A 15,829-nucleotide genomic window follows, 5' to 3' on the forward strand; every position below is an offset into this window, starting at 1 on the left:
AATCAAGTAGAAATTGACATCATTCTCACTATGTACATATTTGTAAATTCTTAATCTCCATGGAGACAGTAAAAATTACACCAGGTAAATAATCCTACACCCACACTGTATTGCCATGGGAAGATCTCTACAAAGAAGGGTTATAAGGTTCAAAAGTCCAGATCATTTAGAATTTGCAGACTTTTCAAAATGTTAAGTTTCCTGAAGTCTTGGCAAGATGTCTAGGAATCTGGGTAGATTTTACCTTTTATAAAACGCAGGTGTACAAAATGTAGGGAGATATGTATCAAAGAGTTTACAGTCGTTGGATGGGAGTAGAGGGGAAAATTACTTGAATCTAAAATTTACCTACCATGTAGTTTCATGTATGTACTGTAATAATCCCATCAATTCTGCCAGATTTTAATAATTACAAAGTACAATTTTGTTTGTGGTTAAATTACTTGATTTATGGAAATTAATTTGCAATTTTTGCCAGTTGAATTGCAAAGTGTGAGTGAGTCAAACATTCTAATTAATTTTCTTCTTTGCCAATCATTTTTAAGTTTCTTGATTTATAAAGATAAAGCTCAGAAAAATAAATACATTGATTTTGTTGTGGTTGAAATGCAAGGATGAGAAGCAGAATTCCAATTCTAAAGACTCTGTGGGTGATTAATTTAATGAGTAGCTGAATTAACAGGATTATTATTATGACATAATCTGGATTTTGTGGTATCAAATCGTCTCAAAAGAGAATTCTTTCAATGAAGGATAGCACTAGATTAGCATATATACTACTTCAAGTGAGAAGTCTCGGTAAAATGTCTTGAGGGTATAGGTAAATTTTACCTATTAAAAAAACACTGGTATAGGGAAATATACATCATCAAATACTGTACAGAATTGTGTGTGAGAGAGAGAGAGAGAGAGAGAGAGAGAGAGAGAGAGAGAGAGAGAGAGAGAGAGACAGACAGACAGACAGACAGACAGACAGACAGACAGACAGACAGACAGAGAGGGGGAGGGAGGGAGGGGGGGGGGGGTCGCATAACATCCACATTGAGTCCAGGAAGCCCCGTGAGTATAAAAATGTCTGGAGATGTAGCTCTAATTTATTGCTAATGTCTGGAGATAAATACTATCAAATTTCTAATACAAAGGGGGAAATCTTACAAGATCTAATTATAGTTTCTTGTAAATTTCATTTAGCTTTTAAGTTGGAAGCTCCAGCAGTGAAATGTCTGGGAATGTTATCTGAACAAAACAGTGGCTGCTATAGAGAGTTGCATTACAATGTGCCATGTCAAAGTACTTGTACCAAAGATGGGAAGTCTTGCACAATTTCTTGTCCTGTTCATCACAGTACCGATGGGAAGCCTTCGAGTTAGTAAAATGTCTGAGAATTTTTACCCTCGGCAAAACGTTATCTCCGGGCGTCATCTAATAGAGAAAGGACAGCTTTATAAATTATATAGTGTTTCACTACCTTGGTATTTTTACTACATTCTCCTGCCATTCAAGAATGAAGAAGGAAAGGAACAGTGTATATTGATGAGTTTTCCCCACTCTGTGTGTACTGGTTATGAGACTAGCTTAGATACATAAATCACATGATACATACCAAACATGAAATATGTGTGACTTTATACACACTATCTGAGATTTACAAGTCATGAAATATTTTTTTCCGCAGGTGATGATTTACCTCATAGATCATGTGCTTCCTGATAGCTATTTTGCCAACAATTTACGAGCATTATCCGTTGATATGGCTGTGTTCCGTCAACTGCTGCATATCAAATTACCAGATCTTTCCAGACACCTGGCCAATTTACAGAAAGCAGCCAACGATGATGCAAATGGTAAGTCACTAATTTCCATCAAGCTAACACTAGGTGGCGCTGTTTAAATCATTCAGTCTGACATGTCCTTCACATACTATACATGTACATCGCGTGTCAGATGATGTTATTGTAAGTGTTGCCAGTAATGCTAAGAAATATATTTATAGATTCAGGATATGCGTAAATGCAAATGAGTTGTTTTTACAGTTTACACAGGTGTCAACTTTTGAATGTGTTCACCATGGAGAAACTTACATTTTAGTCAACCTGATACATGCACCGATAGTTGTAATTTCTAAGGTGGATATTTACTCTTATCAGTTCAATAGGAAACTTAGCATCCACTCATACATGTTGTGTTTTTGTCACTCAATAAACCTCCTATTGTTGTCACAGATCGTCTTATATGTTGTTTCCCCTATCAGGTCATTATGAGCCGCCATTGACCAATGTCTTCACTATGCAATGGTTCCTAACTCTCTTTGCCACTTGTCTTCCAAAACAAACTGTTCTACGAGTTTGGGACTCAGTATTTCTTGAAGGCAGTGAGGTGTTACTACGGACAGCTCTGGCTATCTGGGCCAAGCTAGGGAAGTAAGTATTCTTAGACATGTTTATTAGATTTATTGTGCAATACATTTCAAGGATTGCTTTTTGATGAGGTTAGCTCAGTGCCAACACCAGACTAGATCAGTGTTAAAACCAGGCTAGCTAAGTGCCAACCCCAGGCTAGCTCAGTGTCAACACCAAGCTAGCTCACTGCCAGCCCCACGCTAGCTCAGTGCCAACACTAGGATAGCTCAGTTTTAACACCAGGCTAGCTCAGTGCCAACACCAGGTTAGCTGAGTGCCAATACATTTGTACCATGCTAGCTCAGTGGCTTTTTCTGTGCTAGCTTAGTGCCAACACCAGGCAAGCTCAGTGTTAACACCAGGTTAGCTCAGTGCTGACACCAGGCTAGCTCAGTAATGACTCCAGGCTAGCGCAGTGCCAGCACCAAACTAACTCAGTACCAACACCAGGCTAGTTCAGTGTTAACACCAGGCAAGCTCAGTCACAGTGGCAATAACAACACTGGAATATCTCAGTGCTAACATTGGGTTAGCCTGTTGTTAACACTTGGTTGGCCTTAACACCTCATTGGTATGCAAAATCAAATGCCAGGGTTGATGTCTGTACCATCTCTGCCTAATAACATCAGGCTGGGTACTGACCAGCAAATTGGCAAATGATTCTCCGAAATATACAGTATCAGAATCTGTCTGTGTCTACCACACTCCTTAACTTTGCTGAGCTGTGTCATTGATATTTTAGCTCCATCTAATTCTACTCTTTTTCACAAGAAACCTTTCATAAGTGCATACACATGTAGCTGCAAGTGAATTAGTGACAACAAAACTGATATTATTATTTTTTTTGTCATTTTCTGGATGTCCATGCGTTTTATAAATGCATAACTTTATCAGAATATGAAAGGATTTTCAATGATGTAGTAAAAGTAGTTGCTGGGTATTAATACTGCAGATACGCAAGATATGATGACAGTCTATGATTTTTGCCTGCATTGTGGATACATATATTACATTAATGATTGATTTGATTTTAGATCTCCTCGGAACAAATTTGTCATCACAAATAATTAATTAGGATATGTAAACTTTTGTCCCCAAAATACATCTGGATTGAAAATACATATTATATACATGCTCGTATACATGTATACTACAACAAAACATTATGAAGTGGCACCCTTTCCCCATTCCCACCCCTAATCCCAACTCATAAGTTCATGACACATTATGTGAATATGACTGTACAGTCATTTGGTCAAGACACGGCCCATAATCTTTCTAAGCCCCAGGCCTCATGTTTTGACTCTGGCATTGCCAACATTGGAATCATGTTTACATGTGACAACACATGCATGCTATTGATTTTGTTGTTTATTTTCCCCTGACTGCTCCCTGACTGGATCTCAGAATACCTGGAATTGTTGACAATAAAAGTCAATGTCAGGAAAATGAGTCCAACGATAAAACACAGAGTGTAGAAAATGATAGTGAGGCAACAGATGAACCTAAAGTTGTACCAAGGTTTGAAGTGTTCCTTGTACAAGGCCTCATATAGTTTGGCGTGCTGTTTGTGTTTATGTGTGCTATCATTGTTTTTAGCAGAGATTGATGCAATCTGATTAATATCCAATGTAATGTACACATTGCGATTTCTTTTCAGCTGTTGCATTTACTGTCATTATTTCATTTGTGAATGCTCGTTACATGCATCTCACACAATACCATAGGTTTTTTCGAATCCAATCTCGTACTTACAAATAGCCAACCAGAATCCACCTTACAATATGACACTCAACGTTTGAAATTGAAAACAAAGAGAACCACCAAACAATAACGATAGCATGGTTGTCTGTGCTCTGTGCTCATGCTTTTTGAACATAGCATTCTGAAGTACTGTACCCATACATATATATTTTGGTGCGTTACGCGTTTTCATTGGTTGAGTGAATTTACTCAGCACATGTGGCTCAGGAAAACCTGTGGTATTGTGTGAGATGTATGTAACAAGTGCTCACAAAAGAACAAACAACAGTAAACATAACAGCCAAAAAGAAATTGCGATGTGTCCACTACATTGGAATTAAATCAGATTGAGATTGATTTTACTGTCATTGTGTTGCAAACAACCAATACTAACATTCTATTTGACGAAGTGATTTGGTCTCAAAATGCTGTCAGATTGTCTTTCAGTGCAGGTCAGATACCATGGCAACCATACTTGAGAGTTAGCTGGTACAGTACTTGTACTAATTAGATAAAGTCATAGCCACAGTCATACGTGTACCTTTCTACATCAATACTCATTACTTTCACGATACCTCAACCAATGCTGACACCACCTGCTGACTCATTAGTATGGCATTCATGGTATGGTATCTTACCGTACATGTACTGCTCTACAATTATGACTCTTTCACTTTGTCAGTTTGCTGTGTTACGTTAAAGGGGCATAAGCTGAATTTACATGGGGGAGGGGGGGGGGGGGGGTATTTTGTTGCATATTACAAAGTACTTGTAGTATTTTACATACTGAGAAATATACTTACCCATCACTTGCAATTGACTGAATTCAAACTGGACATTCAGGCATAATGATACAAATGTATTTTAAACAGCTCAATGCCATGACTTATAATAATACATTGAGTGAAAGAATGAGAAAATCCCTATCATGCCATCAATTATGCCAACAGCACTACAAAATGTATTTTAATGCTGCAGGGAGGTACGCAACAACATTTAATATTTTATATGATTTTCAGTGTAATTGTTTATGCAAGTATTTTTTGTAAACCATGTGGGAGTAAAAACAAAAGTTTATAAACTCAGCTTGTGCCACTTTAAAGAATGACTGATTATTTACTAAATCTGATTCCTGATTTGGTTTGATCCAGTGAGATAGAGAGCAAACCAGAATCACTATGAAAGTATACCAACAACTTCAAATGAGATTTATGAATTTGTTGGTGAATTTGATTTAAATAGCGTAGTATGAACTAAATATTTTTATTATCTCTTATTATCTTGATCAGCGATGGGACAGAAATAGAGCTTTGGAACCCAGCTTGTAAGATTTTGAAATGAATAAAAAAAAAACATTAGAAAAACATAACTGGTAATCATGCCTATAGATGTCAAGCACATATGTAGCAAAAACAGTACTAAAAATGAACATTGGAACAGGTTAACTATATTTCAACGATACCAGTTAAAGGCTCTGTTCTATTACAAAATAGGCATGAAAGACTTCTCTAACAAAGATAAAGTTTATCCTTCACAAAAGAGTTATTCTACGTATGTAATCCTTATGACTCCACTGATAAGATTACACTAATGCAAGAATGTGGGATTGAATCATTGGCCTTTAAAATACTGTATGATGGACTAGTGTTGACTTTCTTGAATAGTTTGTAATTACATTTTATTTTATTCTCTGTCAAGGAGGTCAATCTATTGTCACTTTGGTGATATTACTGTCAGATGATCAACTAATACTCAAGAAAAAGGGATTTTATGTCTCGTTGCAGATCTCACAAGATATGCAAATATGCCTAGCAACAATGGTTGTCAAACATGTGATCGTGGTCAAGCTTTCACCATGGCCATGTGTGATGATGTTGAGAACAATAGTGTTGCTAAGCATGCAATTCTTTCAGCTTGACCACCCGCAAGTGGTTGCTATGGGTGCAATGGCTCACGCGGGATCTCGTGAGATCTGCCACGAGACAAAAAATGGCTTATCTGACAACAGTGACACTTATAATGTACAAATCATGATATTTTGCTGTCTTTTCACTTTGCAGTCGTATTGAGCAATCTAGATCAGCTGATGATTTCTACACAACTATGGGGTTCCTGACCAATGAGATGTTACGTAATGTACTTGTTGATGGTGACGAACTTATACAGGTAATGTCACGTGATACTAATGCACCAATCATGTACTATAGCTGTACTAAATCTTTGCTAAAACACTTCAAAAGATAGTGCTAAATATGTGCATTTTATTATTTTGTCTATAAAAGAAACTTTGTTGTGTTCATTTTCATGAACATTGTTCAAACTCTTTGTATGATATTTGTGTGTATGTATATATACATGTATAAATGAAATGAAACTGAGGAAAGAAAAGTGACATGTGCAGGAGTTGAACCCACGTCCCCTGAATACGAGTCAGAGTGCTCTAGCCAGCTGAGCTAACGTGTCAACTGGAAGGTTCCCTGTGACATCATGGTGCGTACCTTTCTATTCCTCAGCAGGTGAGAAGCAAGGCAAGTCATTAACGTTTAGCCTTTCATGTCTATATAATATATATTCCATTGATTTTGCTTTGCTTTCTCTGTTCCAGACTATTTACAACATGGCTCCTTTTCCCTTCCCTCACCTGGATGAAATCCGGGAAAAGTACATGTACAGTATTACACCATTTACACCCATCGGAGCCATGGAAAAATCTGGGAAGAGTCCAGATAAGATAAGACGAAGCACCAGTATGTCAACTACAAGTGATGAAGAGATTGACATCGATGAAGATGACTTGCAAGCAATCAATTGTTTTGGTGTCTTTGCTGGTATGCCACCATCTCCACAGAAAAGAATTGAGAACGGTAAGATATGGTTTAGCAATTTGTTTTTGTTTGTTATTACAATCAACTACATCAGGGATAAATTGATATTTTTTCCCTGATGCCTAAAATAACAATTTCTTGCATATGAGCATTTCTACTCACTGAGTAAAAAAAACACATGACCAAGTCCTTACTAGAAGTATGGTAACTTAGCATATAACTTTACTAGTAAACTGTTTGTGTAGGACAGTACTTTTGGTAAATATTGAGTTTTGTACCAGGGTTCCAACCAAACTTACGATACAAGGTATGGAAACCAGTGTAAATTTTACCTGATTTTCCCCAGTTGCTTGATACATGGATTTGAAAAAAAAAAATTTTTGGAAGCAATCTCAAAGTTTCACTGATGTCTTGTCAGCATCATCAGGGGTTTAATACTTCTATGATATTGTGTGGGTATGTGTTGGAAAGTATGATATAAATTAGTATGGACACATTTCATTCTGGATACTGTAACTCGGTAGAGTGTCATGTTTGCAGACAACCCCAATCTCATTTGCTGTCTCTTTGTTATTTTACAGGTGAAAGTTCTGACAGTAACGACATGGCCAATGTCAGTCCCGGTGCATTCTCTGCAAGTTCAGACCTGAATTGGAGTCAGAAAGTGTCGTCTGCCATGTTGGAGAGAATGTCAATGGATGTCTATGCATTGAAGAGACAGTACTGGAAAATACAACAACGACAGCAACAAGCCCATGTAGTATATGGCTCCTCTGTCAAGTCTGCTGCTGGTGCTGGTGCTGCTAGTGGTGGTGGTGGTGGTGCTGCTGCTGCTGCTGCTGGGCCAGATTCTCCCAGTACATCCGGTATGCGTCCATTTTTTTATTTGAGCTGGATCTCATATTTACTGCTAGAAAAGAATGTGCATGCAGTATGATTTGTTTGTCTGTTTTTGCCTATCACAGCAGATTTTAGGTCAGTTTCATTAGTATAACCCTTACTTTATACAAATTGATATAAAAGTTGAAATTCAAGTAAATTTTTTTTAAAAAAATGGTATTGTCTGTCTTTTGAAAGTCGTTACCCTGTGTAGAAATATGTTAAATCTTGATCATCGCTGTTAAAGGTTTAATAAGAATTAAATTGAAAAAGATCGTATTTTTATGTACTACCTATAAGTCCTTTTAAATATATCTATACCTGTACACATTTGCATATGATCACATGATTTCTTAATTTTCTCACTCAATGATTTCATACTCCAGGAAGTACACAAAATGAAAATTTCAGTCATTGTAAAATAACCAAATTTTACAATAACTATGGCTTTTGTAGTTTGAATACCCAGCAAGGAGAATTGTAGGCTGTAAAGTTTGAATGTATCAGATAATGATTGATAGGTGTCAATGTTTTATTCACAGATGGTCCTAAGAAACTTGTCAGAAAGAATATAACGCCACACATTGAGAAGCCTCCAGTTATGAACCATCTGTTTGTTGGCAAGAAAGGTAATCTTGAATATTGTCAATATCTAGCTAGCCATGTAGATTGTTAGACAGTGTTAGCGTATGCTGTTTATTTTATTTAAGTGTTGACAGATAGTTTTACATGTATATCAAAATATACCAGATACAATGTACGTGTACTTGACTACAATAGCTCTTCCTACAGACTGGATTTTGCAATTATGTTATACTTTCGTATATTCTTCAATCAAGGTGAATATTCTCCCTCTTTGAACTTTCAGTCTCTCTCTATCTGTCTCAGTCTCTGTCTTTGTCTCTCCGTCTGTCTCTCAACAATCAGTCTTTCTGTGTCTGTATGTCTGTATGTCTATGTATGTATGTATGTATGTATGTATGTATGTATGTATGTATGTATGAATGTCTCTGTGTCTCGCTTGACTCTCTCTGTCTATCTGGCTCCACTCTGTCTCTTTCTGTCTGTCTCTTTCTGTCTGTCTCTCGACTCTCAATCTTTTTCTGTCTGTCTCTACGTCTGTCTCTTTCTCTCCCCCCCCCTTTCAATCCAATTTGCAATCGGTACATTTAGATTAATGGAAATCATAATGTTTAAAAACATTGATGTAAAACCTACCCTTCATAGTATGCTTGTACTTGTAATCTGTAAGAGTGAGAATAGTTTTATAAAATGTGAAATGTCTGCATTGTTGTTGAAATCTTATCTCATTATGTTCACTGATATCTCTCACCAGGTCTTGGTACTAAGAATAAACGAGTGTCTACAGGACCACGGATAATTTCAACCAATCAGAATCAAGCAACAGCCCTCAATCATCTTAGAATTAGAGCACATGTCAATGCTCACGTTGCCAAGACAACAGTATTGACATCACTGGGATCATCACGAGGAGGTAATTCTTCTCCACAAAATGAAGCATCTGTTGCCAGGGAAACAAGAAATAGTAATAGTGGTGATGATGAAGATGGTGTGTTAAATGATACAAATGGTATGATTGCAGAAAATGGGGGTGAAAGTGATGGTGGCAGTGATTTGGAGGGAAATAACAATTTGCCAACAAGTCAAGATACAGATTCAGTGTCACAAAGTTCATCTCAGATTCCTACAAAATCTGAATCTGAAAACGAAGTTAAGTCGGATGAAAACAGAGATTCTGATGATGACCATCAACGGAACGTTACAACAGAGGTTAGCGATTCAACGGAAGGCATCACCATGGAAACTAGAAATGAACATATTGAACCCACTTTAGGACTTTTAGTCGATATTGAGGATTGTAATTCATCAAATAGCGACATGGAATGTGACAGGGAATTACCTGAAGGACACAAAACAAATGACAGCGAAGGACAGTCACTGCCACAACACAGTACACACAAGAAACAAAATAGATCTCGTTTTAAATTTGACATGACCGCAATAGCTGCCAAGCTGACAAATGACAATCCTAAACCTAGACCGGAAGAATCGTCCAACAAAATACAAACACAACAGTCACTTCAAAGACAAGAACAGAAACAGAATTCAATACAGGAAAGTATAGAGAATGAAAGAACAGACAGAGATGAAGAAGAAACAGTTCCCATACAGAAAACACAACAGTCTCGACATTCTCAAAATAAACAACATCGCCATCGCAACCATCAGGATAGTCAACAACAACAACAACAATATGAGGTAGAAAATGGACACAAGTATATACGACAGTTGCCACAGCAACAAACACAACAGGAGCAAAAAAGGGACAAACCGATGACATTGTTAGAAATGGCAACTCAGGCAACCACACTGAGTGCACACAAATCGCAAAATGCGGCGACGTTTTCACCGACAGAAACACACAACCCTGATGAGACAACAATTCTGCCTGTACAGTCAGTAGAAGAACAAATCGCAGCATACTCCCTCAACGGTAAAAAGAAAAGACAAAGGTCCAACAGTAAAACAGAGCCTGTACTGCAACAGAACCAACAACAGCAGTCTAACAGTGTTAGCAAACCTAAAACTTTCAATCCATTCCCACAAAGAGCACTGAAAAGTGGACTTGCACAGGCCAAAAATAACAATAAATTTGGTTTGTACGTCAGTGGTGGCAATCAAATGATGAACGGTAACAGGCTGGCTCAGAAGAAGCTACAACATAGCAGTCTCCACTGACAATCCACTATACTTCGAACCATAACCAACGGCAAAAGTAGCAATTTGATTTCCTCGACCAATTGCACCAAAGTGTTGAAATCAAAAACAAAATATAACTATGAAGTTAAAAATGAAATAACAAAGTGTATTTATGAAATTGAGAGCAATCAAGATTTTCACAATGTTTAAAAAGTTCAGATATATATACAATCTAAATATATTAATCCCCTTGTCTGTACATTCATATTCTGTAGAATTATTAAAAGGGGTGTAAAAAATATTCCTCACAGTCGGTCATATTTGTACCTGTAGAAAAAGTTCATAACTTGAAGATATTTCTTTGTTGTCTATTTTCATGCCAGAGATCATAACCCAGTGTAATTTATGCTCATCAGCATTTACTTTATAATGTAACTTGCTATATTTATTGAATTTTATTTAATGTGTCAGGAATAGGGAAAGTAGTTTCTTCCGGGGTTTAGAGAAAATGGTTTCCTTTTAGTTTTTAGTTGATGTATAAACAGCCATGAAATTGTTATTTATATTCTATGTAAAATACATATTACATTTTTTCTATTTCAAATGTCACTCTCACACACACACACACTCCATCAAAACCTATGTGAAATCTTGAATTATTAAGTCCGGAATTCAAGGAGAAAGTGACAAAAAACTTTCATATTTCTGTTTAGATTAACATGTTCTAGATATAGAGTGAGATACCTTGACTATGAATACTTCTGAAATAATGAATGCTTCCAAAAAATAATGTGTAGTGCAAAATTTGTGATGTGCAACAGAAGTATGGCTTCCATGTTGTTGTTAGCTAGGCAGAATCGGTGGTGTTTAAGTATGATGAACTTTGACCTGATCATTAACTTTTGACCAGACATGACCTTTGACCTTCCCATGTAGGGCAATTATTCAGGCCTTGAGGAAGAATATACCTCTGGGAATAATTTACATTTATAAAAAAAAAATGCAAAAGGTTTGAGAAACTTTTTGAAATAGAAAGAAATTTAGATTCAAAGATAACATGATTAAGAATACCCCACATTCCTATTTCAAATGAAATAAGTCCTTTTTTTTTAAGAATTGAGTACGCTTAAATACAAAAATGTAGTCCTTCTGATTACCTTGGTCTTGGCTGCATGAATCAGCATGTAGATATCGATTTTGTTTTCTTTGAACAGATTTCAGGATTTTATGGGCAAGCAAATTCTAAAGGAACAGGCATATTTAAATTTACAGTGCGTTTACCAAAGCTTGATTGTAGAAGACTAAAAAAAAAAATCATGTTTTTATAGAAGCATTTTCATTTAAGCGTTCAAATAACGTTATCACTCTCTTATGTAATATAGTTAGGCAAAAAAAATTGTTTCTGGTCAGGACATTTTGTCTAAAGTGACACAATTTTTTTTTCTCTCTCATCAAACCTGTCACTAAATCTACTATTTATGACAGTTACTGTTCTTTTTATGTAGTACTTTAGAGCAAGTGTGTATGTGGGGCAGATGTCATTTGCTTGTTCCTGAGTGGTTCTGCTGCAGTTGTCTTCACTGAAATAGGGAAGGTTATATTTGTGTTTCTCCTCAGATCTGCAGAGTGCATGGGCTGGACAAACATGAAAAAAAAAAGACCGATGTGGGGGTATTTAAGTGATGCGTGCACACTGACCAGAAACAATTTTTTTTTTTTTGCCTTATGCTTTCGTTTTTCAGGGTAAACAGTTAACTTGGAAGTATCGATGGATTTTGGATTATTGTTCTGGAAAAGTATTATTTGAATATTGTTGTTTAGGCATGGCTATTACTAATAGCAAATCTTAATTTTTACTTAAATGATTTTTTTAAAAAGATTTTGGCAATTATTAATGTAATGTAATTTAATGTACAGTATTTGAAATAATTTAAAGATAGTGAAATACTCGGTGAATGTTATGTTGTACACTGAAAAGGAGGATTTGTTTTTGCAGTGTCATTTCTGTTGGGTGGCACTTTTTTTAGTTGTTTCTCATTGTGTGATCATAATACAAAAAAGGATCAGTTTGTCGTTTGAGAAAAGACAAAAAGTTGACTTTTCTCATGTCTTGATTTTGTTGTCATAAAATGTGGTGATGATACCCTTATTATCACTATTTTTGAGAAATGTTTTGGCTAGTCAAAAGAAAATATTTTTGACAAAATTAAATTTATAAAAACAAAAATTTAATTTCTTTCTAAAATGAAAAAAATTGTGGTTGACCTGGTCATGAGAAACATACAAAAAATTGTGTTGTCCATGTACAGTGGTTTTGTTTCTTTCTTTTCGTATCATTTGTACAGTACTGGAAAAGAAGTATATTTTGCCTTCACCATAACCCAACAAATTGTTATAATGTGCATGTGAGAGAGAACTGTCATAGATATTCCAAATCCAAAAAACCAAAAAATTATATTTCAGGAAAGAATTGTGAACATTGCAACAGTTACAAAAGTGATAATTTAGACCAAAATCAAATTGAATTAACATAGTTTGCGCCTCAAAAATTAACATTCTTAAACATTCACTGTTTAATGCTCAAGAAAACTCAAACCAATTTTCAGCTAAAAAAAAAAAAATCGGGGATCACAGTATAGATTAATGAAAAAGTGGTCAAAATTTTATAAAAAATTGAACCATTTAGAATCCAATATGGCTGCTGAATAATGTGAAAGTCAGAAAATAAAAGATTATTGATTTTCTTGAGAACGAGACTGTGAACCCTGAAATTTCTTTACTTTTTTCAGAAGTCGGAGTAGAATAAACTTTCATATGGAAAAGATTAGAGAGATTTCAAGAATTTTGATTTTCAAAGGAGTTGATCACTGAGGCACATACTGTCTTATTAGTTTTAAAGTTTTACTACAAAAGCACCTGTGTTCATAACACAAATCCTGTTCCCCATTTCATATTTTGACAAAACAAAACTCTCCATACATCCTATAACTATCATCTTATAACTTATTGGTTGTTATAAACTACTGACAATCATAAAAAGTCCAGCACTAGACAATGATACTGCCAGACTATTAAAGGTTTTCATTTTTGTCAGAATTGTGTGCAATGTGTGCTGCCTATCAGTTTGCGTTGATATAGTGAGCTCACTGTTTAATACAAAACATTAGCCCTCTGCAGAGTTCATACGTTTAGTATCTTGCAGCAGGTTTTCCTTGCTTCCGCCTCAAGTAGGGGTGGGTGGCTTTGCATTTACATGACGGATGGTGTATAGTTTTATATCACATTTGTTGAACAATTTGTTGAACATGTTCAACAATTTTGGTTAGTTTTCAAAGAACCTCAAAAGGTGCTCTAATTCTAAAAGTGTATGTAAATGTATGCATATATACATAAACACATATACTAACCTAAAATGTCTACTCCTAGTGATCCTTGAGCAGGGCTTGAAATTAGCAGTAGTCGAGGGTGCATAGATTACTAAACATTGTATCTAGACCACCAAATTAGTAGTAGTCCATGACACATAGACTACTAAACCTTGTATCTAGACCACCAAATTAGCAGTAGTCATATGTACATAGACTACCAAACATCTTATCTAGACTACCAACTTTACATGACGGTGGTCTTTTTGACCAATAGAAATTAATAAAAAATGTAGCATTTCACTTGCCAATGTCTACATCTGACTACCAATATAGATGTTAAATTCAAGCCCTGCTGGAGGTAGAAGGTTATTCATGTAACTGGGCACAAACACATGCTCATGAACCCGAATGAACTTGATATCATTACAGATTTAGTGCCTCCTACCAGCATGTATGAAAACATGTCACAAAAACGCCAGGTCATTCTGTGACAAAACTAGTCTAAACATTGGCATTGACAGCAAAATATTAACACCAGAAAATATAAGGGTTATCCATATTAAATATACCTTGTTTATTTATTCATTCATTTTACTAGTAGTGCTTTCACCAGTTTCACTCTTGCCTTCATTTAAAAAAAAACTTACTTTCTAGTCATGTTCTGTATATTTTAACTTAAAAAAAAATTTCATGTATAAAATAAGATGGCATTTTTGGTGAATTTATCAGTTTTGTTGTTTTCCTTTGTCGAAGTGTCATTTTCATGGAGCATGGAGATTAAAGATGGTAGTCATTTTAATGTCCTTGATACTAACTTTTGCTGAAATGGAAACAACCACGTCATTTCTATGCATGGCACTTAGTTTCTAGAATGCAGAATGCAACATCGGTTGGCAAAGCTGCGTCGAGTCGTTTTTTTCGCAGATGTCAATACAAAGGTGAACTGTAGAGGGTGGCATTCATTTCGAAGGATGTTGTTCAACGGTGATAGATGTCAATGCAGCCGGGTATTAAATAGAGCTATCAAACACAGCAACTATCATAGAATAAATATTGGTGAATTCACAACATCTGACTTTACTTATTTCATTTATTGAGTTTTCTTTTCAGAGTCTCTTGGAAAAATGAAGTCGATGCATAATGCAAAGTAAAATCTCTTTATTTAAAGATTAAATTTCACGTGTACTTGTTATTTCTATTTGGCAAACCCTGTAATATGGTAAAGGGACATGTAGTATTTCTTAGATTGTTGTTTTCCTTGTCAACAGACTTAATATAATGACGGTATATTTGCCCTAGCTAGTATAGAGTTTATTGAAAAATTTGTAGCAGCAACATTCGTGACATTTTACTCGGGAAAGTAACAATCTGAGAGATAGTACTTGTCCATGTGTAGTAGGGCAGATGTAGACACACGTGTAATATTCGGCCCATAAAAGAGACAGAGACAGACAGACAGATAGACAGACAGACAAACAAACGAAGGGGGAGGGAGAGTGAGCGTCAGTGTATGCGGTGTGTGTGTGTGTGTGTAAAGAGAGACGGGCGTGACGGGACGGTGCGGTGCCAAAGAGCTATGACTTGATGTGTTAACTAGTAACACACACGCACACATTATATATATATATATATATATATATATATATATATATATATATACATATATATATATATACATATATATATATATATATATATATATATAACTCGGTGAGTATCAATCTGCTATAAGACAGTGCTCTATACCGCAGTGGCAGAGCGTAATAGTTTTGGTAGTACTGGAACTCTTTCTTGGGTGTAACTCGGAGTTTCACGCATATTGCGATCATCAGACACTCTGATGAGTGTCTGATGATCGCAATATGCGTGAAACTCCGAGTTACACCCAAGAAAG

General features: G+C 35.8%; 1 protein-coding gene across 1 annotated transcript in view; it reads left to right on the forward strand.

The window, feature by feature from the left end:
• LOC144437225 (TBC1 domain family member 30-like) overlaps positions 1–15,064 on the forward strand; it is a 72,949-nt gene extending 57,885 nt beyond the window's left edge. The window contains exons 6-12 of the mRNA XM_078126126.1: positions 1,676–1,844; positions 2,252–2,420; positions 6,203–6,308; positions 6,748–7,006; positions 7,549–7,833; positions 8,389–8,475; positions 9,183–15,064. Coding sequence (XP_077982252.1) covers positions 1,676–1,844; positions 2,252–2,420; positions 6,203–6,308; positions 6,748–7,006; positions 7,549–7,833; positions 8,389–8,475; positions 9,183–10,606 — 2,499 coding nt within the window. The 3' untranslated portion in view covers positions 10,607–15,064. The remainder of the gene's footprint in view (positions 1–1,675; positions 1,845–2,251; positions 2,421–6,202; positions 6,309–6,747; positions 7,007–7,548; positions 7,834–8,388; positions 8,476–9,182) is intronic.
• Positions 15,065–15,829: the final 765 nt, after the last annotated feature.

The sequence above is a fragment of the Glandiceps talaboti genome, chromosome 1, assembly GCF_964340395.1.
Source record: "Glandiceps talaboti chromosome 1, keGlaTala1.1, whole genome shotgun sequence".
Classification (NCBI taxonomy): Eukaryota; Metazoa; Hemichordata; class Enteropneusta; family Spengelidae; genus Glandiceps; species Glandiceps talaboti.